General features: G+C 43.3%; 1 protein-coding gene across 3 annotated transcripts in view; it reads right to left on the bottom strand.

Annotated features, from left to right (window-relative positions):
- ZC3H3 (zinc finger CCCH-type containing 3) overlaps positions 1 to 14,928 on the bottom strand; it is a 349,381-nt gene that overhangs the window by 215,058 nt on the left and 119,395 nt on the right. For all 3 annotated transcript variants that reach the window (XM_048841821.2, XM_048841824.2, XM_075124896.1), the window contains exon 4: positions 7,537 to 7,690. In XM_048841821.2, the coding sequence (XP_048697778.2) occupies positions 7,537 to 7,690 (154 nt within the window). The remainder of the gene's footprint in view (positions 1 to 7,536; positions 7,691 to 14,928) is intronic.

The following is a 14,928-nucleotide window of genomic DNA, read 5'->3' as shown; positions in this document are numbered from 1 at the left end:
CATTATATCGGTGTAAAGGTGTAGTTAGAAAGGTTTTTCCTAATATCTAACCTAAATCCTCCTGGCTGCAGATTAACAATCCTTAACATATTTGAAGACTTATTGGATTCCTCTCAGTTGTCCCTTCTCCAGACAGGCACAGAAGATCCTTATTTCAGGTTTCAGAAATAAACCTGGGGTATTCTATCTGCTACCCAAGATCCATAAACCTGGAAATCCTGGGCGCCCCATCATCTCAGGCATTGGCACCCTGACAGCAGGATTGTCTGGCTATGTAGACTCCCTCCTCAGGCCCTACGCTATCAGCACTTCCCGCTATCTTCGAGACACCACTGACTTCCTGAGGAAACTACAATCCATCGGTGATCTTCCTGAAAACACCATCCTGGCCACTGTGGACGTAGAAGCCCTCTACACCAACATTCCACACAAAGATGGACTACAAGCCGTCAAGAACACTATCCCCAATAATGTCACGGCTAACCTGGTGGCTGAACTTTGTGACTTTGTCCTTACCCATAACTATTTTACATTTGGGAACAATGTATACCTTCAGATCAGCGGCACTGCTATGGGTACCCGCATGGCCCCACAGTATGCCAACATTTTTATGGCTGACTTAGAACAACGCTTCCTCAGCTCTCGTCCCCTAAGGCCCCTACTCTACTTGCGCTATATTGATGACATCTTTATCATCTGGACCCATGGAAAAGAAGCCCTTGAGGAATTCCACCATGATTTCAACAATTTCCATCCCACCATCAACCTCAGCCTGGACCAGTCCACACAAGAGATCCACTTCCTGGACACTATGGTGCTAATAAGCAATGGTCACATAAACACCACCCTATACGAGAAACCTACTGACCGCTATTCCTCCCTACATGCCTCCAGCTTTCACCCAGACCACACCACACAATCCATTGTCTACAGCCAAGCTCTATGATACAACCGCATTTGCTCCAACCCCTCAGACAGAGACAAACGCCTACAAAATCTCTATCAAGCATTCTTACAACTACAATACCCACCTGCTGAAGTGAAGAAACAGATTGATAGAGCCAGAAGAGTACCCAGAAGTCACCTATTACAGGACAGGCCCAACAAAGAAAATAACAGACCACCACTAGCCACCACCTTCAGCAACTAAATGTCACCAACTAAAACATCTCCAACGCATCATCAAGGATCTACAATCTATCCTGAAGGACGACCCATCGCTCTCACAAATCTTGGGAGACAGGCCAGTCCTTGCCTACAGACAGCCCCCCAACCTGAAGCAAATACTCACCAGCAACCACACACCACACAACAGAACCACTAACCCAGGAACTTATCCTTGCAACAAAGCCCATTGCCAACTCTGTACACATATTTATTCGGGAACACCATCATAGGGCCTAATCACATCAGCCACATTATCAGAGGCTCGTTCACCTGCACATCTACCAATGTGATATATGCCAGCATGTGCCAGCAATACCCCTCTACCATGTACATTGGTCAAACTGGACAGTCTCTACGTAAAAGAATAAATGGACACAAATCAAGAATTTTAACATTCATAAACCAGTCGGAGAACACTTCAATGTCTCTGGTCACTCGATTTCTGACCTAAAAGTGGCTATTCTTCAACAAAAAAACTTCAAAAACAGACTCCAACGAAAGACTGCTGAATTGGAATTCATTTGCAAATTGGATACCATTAACTTAGGCTTGAATAGAGACTGGGAGTGGTTGAATCATTACACAAAGTAAAACTATTTTCCCTTGTTTATTCCCCCCCCCCCCCCCCGCACTGTTCCTCAGACGTTCTTGTTAACTGCTGGAAATGGCCCACCTTGATTGTCACTACAAAAGGTTCCCCCCTCCCCAGCCTACTCTCTGGCTGGTAATAGCTCATCTTAAATGATCACTCTCCTTACAGTGTGCATGATAAACACCCATTTTTTCATGTTCTGTGTGTATATAAATCTCCTCACTGTATTTTCCACTGAATGCATCCGATGAACTGAGCTGGAGCTCACGAAAGCTTATGCTCAAATAAATTGGTTAGTCTCTAAGGTGCCACAAGTACTCCTTTTCTTATTTTAGGGAAGAAGGTAGGTAGACAAGGGAAAGAGGTCCTGTCTTTAATGACAGGCAGCATTTCCGCATTGTTATCTCTACCCACCAGCCTCAAGCAAGGTGCGCTCTTGCCTGACACTCCACTGGCCCACTCTCCAGCAAGGGAATCTGTGTCCTCTCTGGTAGGTTCTACAATACTGCTGCATCCTCAAATGAGGAGAAAGGCTCCCTGCTTCTCCGAACAAGTACGGAAAAGCTGAACGGTCTTCTGTTATTCTCAGGGGAGAATCAGACACACCACAGGCAAGTCACCGAGTATCAATCAGGCTATGAACCAGGGTGAAAGCAGGACCTCCCTGAAAGCAGCTGCAGCAGAGCAGCTGGTAAACAAATTACCCCAAAGAACTAGCATAATGACAGGTTTCAGAGTAGCAGCCGTGTTAGTCCGTATCCGCAAAAAGAAAAGGAGGACTTGTGGCACCTTAGAGACTAACCAATTTATTTGAGCATAAGCTTTCGTGAGCTACAACTCACTTCATCGGATGCACGAAAGCTTATGCTCAAATAAATTGGTTAGTCTCTAAGGTGCCACAAGTACTCCTTTTCTTTTTCCCAAAGAACTAGTTACCTCAAGTATCTGTTAATTAGGGCTTATGAGTGTAGAGTGTCCCTGACATCACCACCAGTTCTTCAAGCTCATCTATGGCCAGAGGAGGACCTGGACAGAGTTAAGATGCCTCTGCATGATTCACACAACAACCAAATGTGACAGGAAAAATGAAATTTAAGAGAGAAACCACAGCCTTTCCAAAACTCGCCCCTGCAAAGCAGGAAGAGATTAGGGGGAGGAGTGAAAGGAGAATCAATAAATCTTAATCTCATCCACAATGATCTGGAGCTCTTATTAAGTAAATTAATTTAAGTTAATTTAACTCGATCATGACTCCTGATCACAGTGATTTAGTGAGGGGGAAATTGCATTAGGAAAGGCCATGCTCACTAGATAGAAGAACGGAAGAAAATTAGATCCACTTAGCAATGTGAATTAATATGGAAATAGCAGGTGTAAATTTAACCTTATCAAGAGCATGAAAATTATCTTCATAAATTTGTAGAAATAGCCCCCAAGTTGCTTATAAATCTATTTAAAACAAAAATATTACAAAAAGTGCAGTAAAATTAATTTAAAATACACTCCCATCTATCGCCTGCAGAAGAGTCAGCGGCAGGGCGAAGTTTAATGCAATCTAGCAATGAGGGAAGAAAGCAACCAATCACTGAGGAATTAGCACTGGGTGCCTGTGGCCGAGCAACAGCACACCCCAGTCCCCACTCACAATCCTGAGAGACACATTAGTCTTCTGTCTCTGGCCAACTGCTTCATGGGATTTGCCTGCAATGGAACGAATGCCAGAGACCCCACCCCGTGCTGCAAACTGCAGGGTGGTTTCCCCTGAAGCAGCATGGCAATACTCTTTGCAGAGTCAAGCTTTACAGAGTGTTCGGTGGGTTAGAGATGTGGCCCCACTTGAAGTCCATTAAAGTGCCGTATAAATCAAAAGGATTACGGCAGCACTGAAGGGCCAATGCCCATCCCATGCAGGCCCTGAATGATCTGGATTTTGATAGCTGAAACTTCCCCATCCCTACGTGCTGCAAGTGCAGCGGCCACGTACACCCAGTGCCACCTTTAGGACTACACTTTACAGCACTGTGGCTCAGTGCCAAGCGGACATTAAAAAAAATGCAGTTCTCAGTACCATATCAAAAGGTAAATCTAAAAGGCTAATAAATCACTGCTGCTTAGCCACTCGACAAACAAGCTGCAAATTCAGCCGAAGGAGGGCACTGCGTGCATGTGCTAAATCTCACCACTGTCACCAACACAAAAAGCTGGCCATTATCTTCGCATAAGCCCCCCTTGGCCCCCGCTTGCTGCTATGCAGCGGCGGTCAAACACGTCTGAGATCCCTTTGCCTCAAGCTGGGCTTATTCCCAGCACCAATGGCGCTCATGTTGGGCTGTATTGTTTAGTATTCAGCTGCTATTTAATACGTTACAGTAGCACCCCAAGACAGTATCGGGGCCCCACCGACCTAGGAGCTGTACAAACGCATGGTCTCTGCCCCAAAGAGCTAACAATTCACTAAGAGAAGTAACATACAATGGGTGGGGCAGAGAGAGTATATTCCAAGCAGAGAAAAACAACATCAGTCATCATCACTTGCAACATCACTAGCAAACAAGGCAGCAGCAGGCAGATTTTTCAGTGGTTCTGAATTAGACCTCCTTCAAAATGAGCCACTTTCTAATAGTGGGGCAAGATGAAATGTGACTGAAAAGAGGTCGTTGGACCATTGAAACGAGAGATGGACGAGATCCACTCACTTAATCCATATCTCAATCTTCCTCTGAACAGTGCAGGATGGCTCTCTGCTAGAAATGTCTCTCCCCAGTGCTTCATCCAGTCCAGTTTTTAACAACCCGAACATTGGCTCTTCCCTCCTCCTCCCCCTGAGACAGTAGCTCACAGTCTACTAGATCATTTTTTTATTCCACATCCAGGAGAACGTTATGAACAATGGAGTATAAGACAAAGGTCAGAACTACAGAAAAAGCGTTTGCCATGTCCTGACCAGACGGTCCGTATGATGGATCGTATGCAACGAAGGTAATAGCAAGACTGAATCAGAGATTTATCTCTTCTTTAAAATATAATTGTTTTAATTTGCTGATGGCACTTTATTAAGATCTGTATGAAACAGCCATAAGATCTAAGCCACACAATTTAATGAAGTCCAAGATTAATAAGTATAAGAGGATTCTACAAATGGAAGCTCTCATCCAATCAAAATGGAACAATCAGATTACTTCTCTATAAAATGACTGCTCTGGTGAGGAAGACTGATGGTGTGACTCTGTGATCTCTGGTCTTAATCACTGTCTCTAGCCCTGCTCCTCCCCCATTTTAAACCACAAGTCCCCTCCTCTCAGTCAGATGCTCAATCTATTAGATGTTCAGATTGCATGGTAATGAGTAGGGTATGAGAACCTGAACAGAATCAAATCGAGGAGGGACTTGTCTCTCTGTCATTATGGTTGAAGCTAGCTTCCCATTCTAAGCCTCGTTTTGCCCCACCTCAATAACATCACTGATATTAAACTTACCCATTTCAAGTTTTACAGGGCTCATCTTACCAAAGAGCAGAAGCTTTTTTTTTCCTGCGAAGTTTGGTACAAATACAAGTAATCTTCCTCTTTCTTTAGGGTTGCCTCTCCTAATCTTGAATTGATCTCGTGAGTCAGATTCGCATATCAAGCTTCGTAGCGATGCCATGTCATGATACAACACGACGACGCTCCATACAAACAGCGCTGGACCACCCAACACCCCCAAGTTCCAGTGACTCTGCATGTGATTTCAGAACCCTGACCAATCCACAAGTAGTGCTTACAGGACGCAAATCCCCCGCACCTCTGTTGATAAAATTGGGACAATTATGGAATCTGATGGGTGCCACCCTCTTTCCAGGCCCCAGTTAGAGAAACATTATGTGCAGAAACACTGAAGTGGCAGTTTTGTCCAGACCCTTCACAGAACATTTATGGTCACAAAAAAAATAGAAACAAAAATCAACTTTCACTCAGGCTTTCAGATAACTGGGCAGTAACAGGGAGAATGGTCATTTTAACAAGACTGGCTGTACCACATAAAGAAAGAAGCAACTGTTTCAACCAAGGTAGGTTCCCCTTAATGGATTTAAATAAAAGAGCAAGATTCAATCAATGCTGCTTGTTCAGGACGAAAAGATACACTCTCAAATATACTTAACTCGAGATAGGAAGGGGGCAACTTCCAGACTGATGGGGATGTAATGGCTTTGGTTAGGGGCAAGTTTCCTGGCTTATCACCATTCGCTCTAGGGTCATGTAGGCATTGCAAACAAAACCCCTGTAGATGCACAAAATGACCTGACAAATTGCAATGTGAATAACAGAGTTATAGTGGACAACACAGTAAAGAACTCCTTGCTAGTGGCGACAGCGCCAAACAGAAGTGATCAGTTTAATCCCAAAACAATGAAGCATCTGGACTTAATTTAGTAAGCAATTTACATTTAACACTGGCGCAAACCTGAAAATTATTTATCCTGAACAGTTTCCTTGGCCACTATTTGTCCTGTCCCCTCTGCTATGATTAAATGGTTTTCTCCTCCCTCTCTGTGAGGCTACTGCCAGTACCAGTGTCTACAGCCATGACACTGATCAGAACTTGACAGATTCGATACTATGATTTCAGGGCAGAATCAACCAGAAGATGAGCTATCAGGACTAAACTTTCATTTACGTGCAAATATCTACCACTGTAACTACCAACAACAAATTATGAACCTGTGAAATGCAGAGAAATTTAAGGCCTGGTTTACACTACAGAGTTGGGTCGGCTTAACTACATTGTTCAGGGCTGTGAAAGTTTCACGCTCTTTGCGATGGAGTTAAGCCTACTTAAGCCCTGGTGTAGACATTGCTAGGTTGGTGTAACAATTCTTCCATCAAACTAGCTATCACCTCTCAGAAAGGTGGATTTCGTACAGTAAAGGGAAAATCCTTTCCGTCACTGCAGTAACTGTCTACACTGCAGTAACTGTCTACACTGCAGCGCTACAGTTGTGCCGCTGCACAGTTTCTAGTACAGACATACCCTGAGATTTTAGCCTAACGTATTCGCAAGAACACAGTGTACAAGCCCCTCCTCAAAACACTAACTGGGCCAGCCTAGAAGTAGCACAAGGACTGGTTTGACTGTGTGATTTCCTATCGTGGAATGACAGTCGTGGATATTTGTGGATTCTATATAGAAGATAAAATATGAACACATGATGATATCTTGATGGAAAAGCAACGCGGGGGTAGGGGGAAAGAGCAGGAAGAACCCATATTTGATCTGTTTGTGAACAGTTAAACACAAAGTGTTGGCACATCTGGTTCATAAAAGGAAGGTGAATTGGAGGAGGGTCCATGACTCAGTAGATGCCTTCCGTGAAGTGCAAGAGAAATTTGTAGACTAGTATGGAGAATAGAGCATGTTCTCTAGGGGACAGCGTGACCTCAAGACCTCTTGATGCCAATTGACAGAGGACACCGAGGTACATGGGGTATACGGATCCCATGGGTTCACCAAAAGGGGTCATTGTAAGGGTCTCTACTGAAAGCCTGTGTCACACTGGTTATTTAATCACTGAGAGACGTATGTACGAAAATGTGTGAGGAGTTGTGTACGTATGCTAAAAATTATGTTTTCTAGGCCTTGTAGTTAAAGGCAGGTCACTCCAAGGTAGCATGTCATGAGACAAACTTCTCCAGACAGGAAATGGGAGAAGTATCTCCCTGGTGAACCACTATATATTGTGCATCTCACAACAGAAGTCTGTTAGCATCCTAATAGATTAGCATAGGCAGAAACATTACCTGGATGTCACAAGTCGCCTTGTCTTCCAGCTGGGAACAGGAATGCTGAAGGACGACGAACTTGCAGACGAAGCCACATTCTTCTTCACTATCCTGTAGCGAGTCTGTACGACTTTATTAGCCCCAGGGCTCCTTACAAGGTGCAAGCTGGACCCTGGAAGAAAGTAAGCAAAAGAACAACCTGAAAAGTTCTCATCCTTAGGATGTATATGATTACGGGTGGGAAGGAGGAGAGCCACCTACATAACTAGTTCATACTACGTAGAGAAGAGTGGCTTCCAGCTAAGACTAAGGAGAGCTAGTCAGCACTTCAGCTACTTATGATCCCCAATTTAGTCAGAAAGTAATGCCCCCAAGTGTGCACATACACACACGTGCACATGTACGGCACAAGCATTCAGATGTATTATGGGGGTGTTCATGTTTTTCTGTGCCAGGTAGAAACTGGACAAAATGCAACATTGTCTGTTGCAATTACTATGCTCTGACTGTGTCGATCCTCATTAAGCTCACATAGTCTAGCTCATGCTTATGGACAAAGAGGTTCTAACTTTCAGTGGGTCATTAATACACGAAGTCTGTGAACGACACGACTAGTTAGCCAGATCTGTTTGAGAGAGAAGTGATCAGTACAGTTGACAGGCAGAAGATATTTTCATCCTTGGTTATATCTCTGCACACTATTGACTGAAGCAGGCATTTCCCCACTGCATCTTAAGGAGTACAAATATTCCAGCCTTCCTACTGCACAATGGTCTTTTGAGACATTTCAAACACATTTAGAAAACACACCTTATCCCTGATATCTACATTCTGACTAGATTTATGTATTTAATCATTTTCATAATATTTTGCAAGATGATCTACAAGCCAGTTTTTAATGCGGAATGCTTCATGCAATTAACAGTTATATGTTTGACTCTGTTTTTCCTCTCCTTGATAGTTAGCAAATTTTTTTCACAGCTTTAAGGAATGCATCTAATTGCCTGACTTTTATAACATACAGATATAACTGCCCAGATAATTAAAGCTGACACTACATGCTGAGACTAAATCTTCTGGTTTTATAACTGATTTAAAGGGCCAGCTGTGTTTTTTGGAGATCCTCTAATTAAAATTATTGCAAGATGGAGAGGGGAAAACCAGACCCCACTTTTGTGTTTGCCTAATGCGTCCCTTGTTGGGAGAGGTGGGACAAGTGCAGCCCAAAAGCTAAATTTAGTATGTGGTGATAACAAGGGTGATAGGGGCACAGAGTTACCACTGCACGCGTACAGGCATATTCCAGCAGTCGCATCAGTGCTAAGTACCACCATAGGCAGAGCAGGTTTTCAGAATGTGATGGCAATAACTGTGCATCAGAGCTAAAATACAGGTACTCATTTTTCTAGTTCATTCAGAAGCTGGGTCCTAGAGTTAATTCAAATTCAGCAACTCAGTACCTCTGTTAGGATCTGGAGGGCGGGAATAGGGTCCGCATCATGAATCTCCCATCCCAAATTCAGACAGCGGTAAAAAAATCTTTAACACATGGGAGAGGCAAGAGAAAGCTCAATAGATAGGCAAGAGAAAGCTCCAAAATCTGAGAGGGGTGAGGTGTGGAGCATACTTTCAGATGTCTTAAAAGAGCAACACTCCGATGCAGAAACTACAGAACACAAACCACCAAAAAAGAAAATCAACCTTCTGCTGGTGGGATCTGACTCAGATGATGAAAATGAACATGTGTCGGTCCTCACCGCTTTGGATCGTTATCGAGCAGAACCTGACATCAGCATGGATGCATGTCTTCTGGAATGGTGGTTGAAGCATGAAGGGACATATGAATCTTTAGCGCATCTGGCACATAAATATCTTGCGATGCCATCTACAACAGTGCGATGTGAACGCCTGTTCTCACTTTCAGGTGACATTGTAAACAAGACGTGGGCAGCATTATCTCCTGCAAATTGTAACCAAACTTGGTTGTCTGAGCGATTGGCTGAAGTAGGACTGAGTGGACTTGTAGGTTCTAAAGTTTTACATTGTTTTATTTTTGAATGCTGTTATTTTTTGTACATAATTCTATATTTGTAAGTTCAACTTTCATGATAAAGAGATTGCACGACGGTACTTGTGTTAGGTGTACTGAAAAATACTATTTCTTTTGTTTTTTTTTACAGTTCAAATATTTGTAATCAAAAATAAATATAAAGTGAGCACTACACTTTATATTCTGTGTTGTAACTGAAATATATTTGAATGTAGAAAACATCCAAAAATATGTAAATAAATGGTATTCTATTATTGTTTAATCATGTGATTAATTTTTTTAATCACTCGACAGCCCTAGTTCAAATTGTTAAAATCAGACCAAACAATACTTTTTAAATACAGCAAATGCAGAGGTTCAAGCATGCAAGTAGGAAATCCTTTAAGAAGACTGCCTGATTAAGCTTCTTATGCAAACCAGCTTGTTTTGGCAAGGACAGGGATATTGGGTCCAAAGACTAAGTTTTTTTGGTATATGTTTGTACAGTGCTGAGCACAAAGGGGACTGGATTCCTTATTGGGGCCCTTATTTGCTACCACAATGTAAATAATTAATAATAAATGCACTGAAATAATCTTATGAACTGTAATGTTATTTAATAGGCTCAGCACAAAACACATTATAATGCTTTACAGGATGACAGGATTCTGCTGTAGGGAAACTCATAGAAATAATGCTTTCTGGAATTATCAGCATTAATAAAAGTAGCAGTGCTATACAGTAGATTAAATACCAAAAAGGGTACATTAAGTTAATGTAAAGTATTAAATACCCACAAAAGCCAGGAAGTTAAAGCAGCGCCTTTTAGTAAAAAACTCTGCTTAAACAAACAAAACAAACCCCACGGCTCTATAAATCAAATCAAATATTCCCAATACTTCTCTTCCTTCTCTCTTAATTAACAATTATTCACATTAAAAATGTTCTCTGTTTCCGAGATATTCCAGCCCCTTGTTCCCCACATAGAAGCCTATGGTTTTGACAAGGCATTTCCAAATCAACCAGTTCTAAAAGACAACCAGTACGGAACAGGAAATAGCAGGCTGCAGACAGTGGGGAAATCTAAGGCCCTGTCTACACTTGGGACATTTAGTAAAAGTTTCCCATCATTGCAGACACCAGTTCAGTTCTACCAATGTTAGGTATCTTGGGAGCGCTAGCGGACACAGGTCCCATTGGTGGTTTCAGCACTATCTCATCTCACCTTGATCACAGTGGATCTAACTGACATGATGTAGCTAAATTAGTGTCAGCAAAGTCCCGCAGTTACAAAATTTCCCTAGTGTAGACAAGATCTATGAAAGAAAGATCCTGTTGTGTTGCAAATGTCCCTAGCACTAAAGACTGAGAAAGGGGATAGTCTGAAAATGTAGAACAGAAGCTGAACAGTTTCTCATCTAAACAGAATGTTTATCAAAGGTTCCCCACAGTGGATTTGTTAAAAATGACTGTAAGCTCCCCAGAGCAGTGACTGCATCATCCTGTGTGTCTGTACAGCACACCTAGCTCGTTTTGAGACCTACTGTACTATAATTTATCATATTATTGAGCCATGTCCAGGTCAGATGGTTTTGTTCATGGAACATCTATTTTACTTATTTGTTTTGATTTAAATAATAACTAAAAAATGCCTATCCAAGACTCTGCATGCACTAATGCACCATTAACAATATCTCAGCAACATTAACATGATCAATTCAACAGGCGCTCAGCCACCCAGCCACCTACAAAAACTTTTTTCCGCCCCTTCATTATCTAAGAAGCATACCCTCAATCTTCTCCCAAGCCCTATCTAACAGATCTAAACTATCCCCTCATCCGGCCTATTTCAGACCAAGCGGTGGCGCAAACTCCAGAGTCCTCACAGAGAGCTCTAATGATACCTGGCCTTCGTATGTTTTGCTATCCTCTAGAACAGTGGTTCTCAAAGCCGGTCCGCCGCTTGTTTAGGGAAAGCCCCCGCAGGCCGGACGGGTTTGTTTACCTGTCGCGTCCGTAGGTTCGGCCGATCACAGCTCCCACTGGCCGTGGTTCACCGCTCCAGGCCAATGGGGGCTGCGGGAAGCGGCGCGGGGCAAGGGATGTGCTGGCCGCCCTTCTCACAGCCCTCATTGGCCTGGAGCAGCGAACCGTAGCCAGTGGGAGCCACGATCAGCTGAACCTGCGGACACGGCAGGTAAACAAACCAGTCCGGCCCGCCAGGGGCTTTCCCTGAGCAAGCAGAGGACCAGCTTTGAGAACCACTGCTCTAGAAGAAAGTCCAGAGTTGGAACAAAAAAAGAAATGACTCCACTTCTCTGCATGGCCTCAAACAAAGCCATTCACAATTCATATGAGGACACGTTTCTGCCAAAGCATCTATAATATTGCAGAGGTCCACCCTGGAAAGCAGTTCTGCCTCTCCCCCTTTAAAAGAAGGGGAATATAATGGTTAGGCTGACTCACTCTACACATTTCATATCCATAGATTTAATAAGACTACACTTAAAATTTCAGTAAAGCTTTTTATGGATCTTAAAAGTCATGAAGCTATTTTACACAGAGGTCATGCAGAAAAGCAGTGGCAGAAGTGTGAAGAGAACCCAGGAGTCCTGGCTCCCTGTTTCCCCTTGCCAACCATTAGACTACATCCTATTTCTAAACTTTCACATGTGTGTTTCCTTGCATGTAGGATCATAGAATATTAGGGTCGTAAGAAACCTCAGGAGGTCATCTAGTCCAACCCCCTGCTCAAAGCAGGACCAACCCCAACTAAATCATCCCAGCCAGGGCTTGTCAAGCCGGGCCTTAAAAACCTCTAAGGATGGAGATTACACCACCTCCCTAGGGAACCCATTGCAGTGCTTCACCACCCTCCTAGGGAAACAGTGTTTCCTAATATCCAGCCTGGATCTCCCCCACTGCAACTTGAGACCATTGCTCCTTGTTCCGTCATCTGCCACCACTGAGAAGGGCAGAGCTCCACCCTCTTTGGAACCCTCTTTCAGGTAGTTGAAAGCAGCTATCAAATCCCCCCTCATTCTTCTCTTCCGCAGACTAAACAAACCCAGTTCCCTCAGCCTCTCCTCGTAAGTCATGTACCTCAGCCCCTTGATCGTTTTCATTGCCCTCTGCTGGACTCTCTCCAATTTGTCCACATCCTTTCTGTAGTAGGGGGACCAAAACTGGACACAATACTCCAGATGTGGCCTCACCAGTGCCGAATAGAGAGGAATAATCACGTCCCTCGATCTGCTGGCAATGCTCCTACTAATGCAGCCCAATAGGCTGTTAGCCTTCTTGGCAACAAGGGCACACTGCTGACTCATATCCAGCTTCTCATCCCCAGGTCCTTTTCTGCAGAACTGCTGCTTAGTCATTCGGTCCCCAGCCTGTAGCGGTGCATGGGATTCTTCCATCCTAAGTACAGGACTCTGCACTTGTCCTTCATGAACTGCATCAGATTTCTTTTGGCCCAATCCCCCAATCTGTCTAGGTCACTCTGGACCCTATCCCTACCCTCCAGCGTATCTTCCTCTCCCCCCACCTTAGTGTCATCCACAAAGTTGCTGAGGGTGAAATCTATCCCATCATCCAGATCATTAATAAAGATGTTGAACAAAACCGGCCCCAAGGGCACTCTGTCGGGCTCAACAGGTAGTGATCAACGGCTCAATGTCTAGTTCGCAGGCAGTATCAAGCAATCTAGCCAGCTTTCTATCCATCTTATAGTCCATTCATCCAAATCCATACTTTTTTAACTTGCTGGCAAGAATACTGTGTATTACTGTGTAATATGTACAGATCCCTGTAGGAATTTGCCTAAGCATGCTACTTTCATATGTGATACATTAGCTGACTCTTTACCTATGTTCTGACCTTATACAATTATTTAAATTAGGAATTTGTCAAATACATTACACCACCGTTTTTTGTTTTGGTTTTGGTTTTTTTTTTGGGGGGGGGGGGTTGGCACCTTTACAAGCTCTAGTGGCTGTTAATCAATCAGACATCCAATCAAACTCCTACTTAACATCCCTCACTGCCTTGCACTTACAAGTGATGTAAGAAATGGAGGTCCCAAATTGTTGTGGCTTTCAGTTCCCCCTCCCCACCATTCCCAAAACACAGACAGACCGGCGTCCGGTAAACTATTCCACAGCAGTAATTGGATGTTGCATTTATACAGTAGCTGCTCTTCTGTGCGCGAGTCTCTGGCATTAACCATGTTCTGAAAGAGACTCTCCGAAGCAGCTCTGTTTTCTATTATTACTTGCTAGCTGAGGGGTTTTGTGTAGATAATCATGTTATTTAGATAGGATGTTGGTTTAATTCCCTTCATTACAGGCTCCCAGGGTTGTAATTTTTTTTCGCCGCATGATGTATTCCCTGTGGCACATTTCACTCAAATCAAACACTTTACGCTTTTATTACAAACAATACCCCAGCGTCTCCCGTTATCAGCCCAGCACACACATGCACGCTCCTTGCAGAGATCCAGAGGTCAGTTCTAATGACTAATCGATCTCATTAGCTTTCCTAATTAAAAACTTTACTACCGCAATGGAAGACAAACTACAAAAAAACTGCTTGCATCATATTTGAATGGGATATGAGCACCATTTATCAGCCAGGGCTCACAGCTCATGCACACCAAAGTGCTCTGTGCATTGCTGAGATGGTGGTTTTACTCCGAGACATGCCTCCCCCGTGAACAATTCACACCAACCACACCCAAGGAGAAGAGGAAAGAAAAAACCTGGTGTGGAAACTTAAACACCTTATGGCTGACCTTCACAATGGCACCTTATTGCCATAAAAGTCTTAAAGCGATACTTATGTATGCATCCTTCCCAAGGTTCCTTATGAGCTGATGGAGTCAAAGAACCAAAGTGTGCCACTCTTTCGACTTTTAGGACGATGTTTGAACGCTGTAACATCAAGGTGGCAAACCTCTCTGGTTAAGCTTCACGATAATCTACTTTGCTCTTCCACAGCACATTCTAAGTGGGTCTGTGCATTCATTCAGACACACAACACTCATGAGAGCTAGGGAAGCATGATCCCCATTTTACAGATGGGAAATCTATGTGGGGGGAAGGGGGAAGAGAGAGAATAAACAGCCTTTCCTAGCATCACATAGGGAGTCTGTGGTATAGCCAGGAACAGAACTCAAACTCCAAGTCCTTTATCTTAACAATGGGATCATTCTCAAGGCTAGTATTCATCCATCTTCCATCATCTTCAACCATCGGTAATTTTCATTTGTTTTAATTTTTTCTCCCCCAAAATTACTGAATAGATAAAATAAATATTCAACGTGAGAGGACAGTCTAACTTTTTTATACAAAGTGACAAAACAGGATTGTTTCCCTAAAACC

The sequence above is a fragment of the Caretta caretta genome, chromosome 2, assembly GCF_965140235.1.
Source record: "Caretta caretta isolate rCarCar2 chromosome 2, rCarCar1.hap1, whole genome shotgun sequence".
In the NCBI taxonomy this organism is placed as follows: domain Eukaryota; kingdom Metazoa; phylum Chordata; order Testudines; family Cheloniidae; genus Caretta; species Caretta caretta.
The sequence above is the reverse complement of the archived record's forward strand: the minus strand, read 5'-3'. Positions and strand labels throughout refer to the sequence as shown.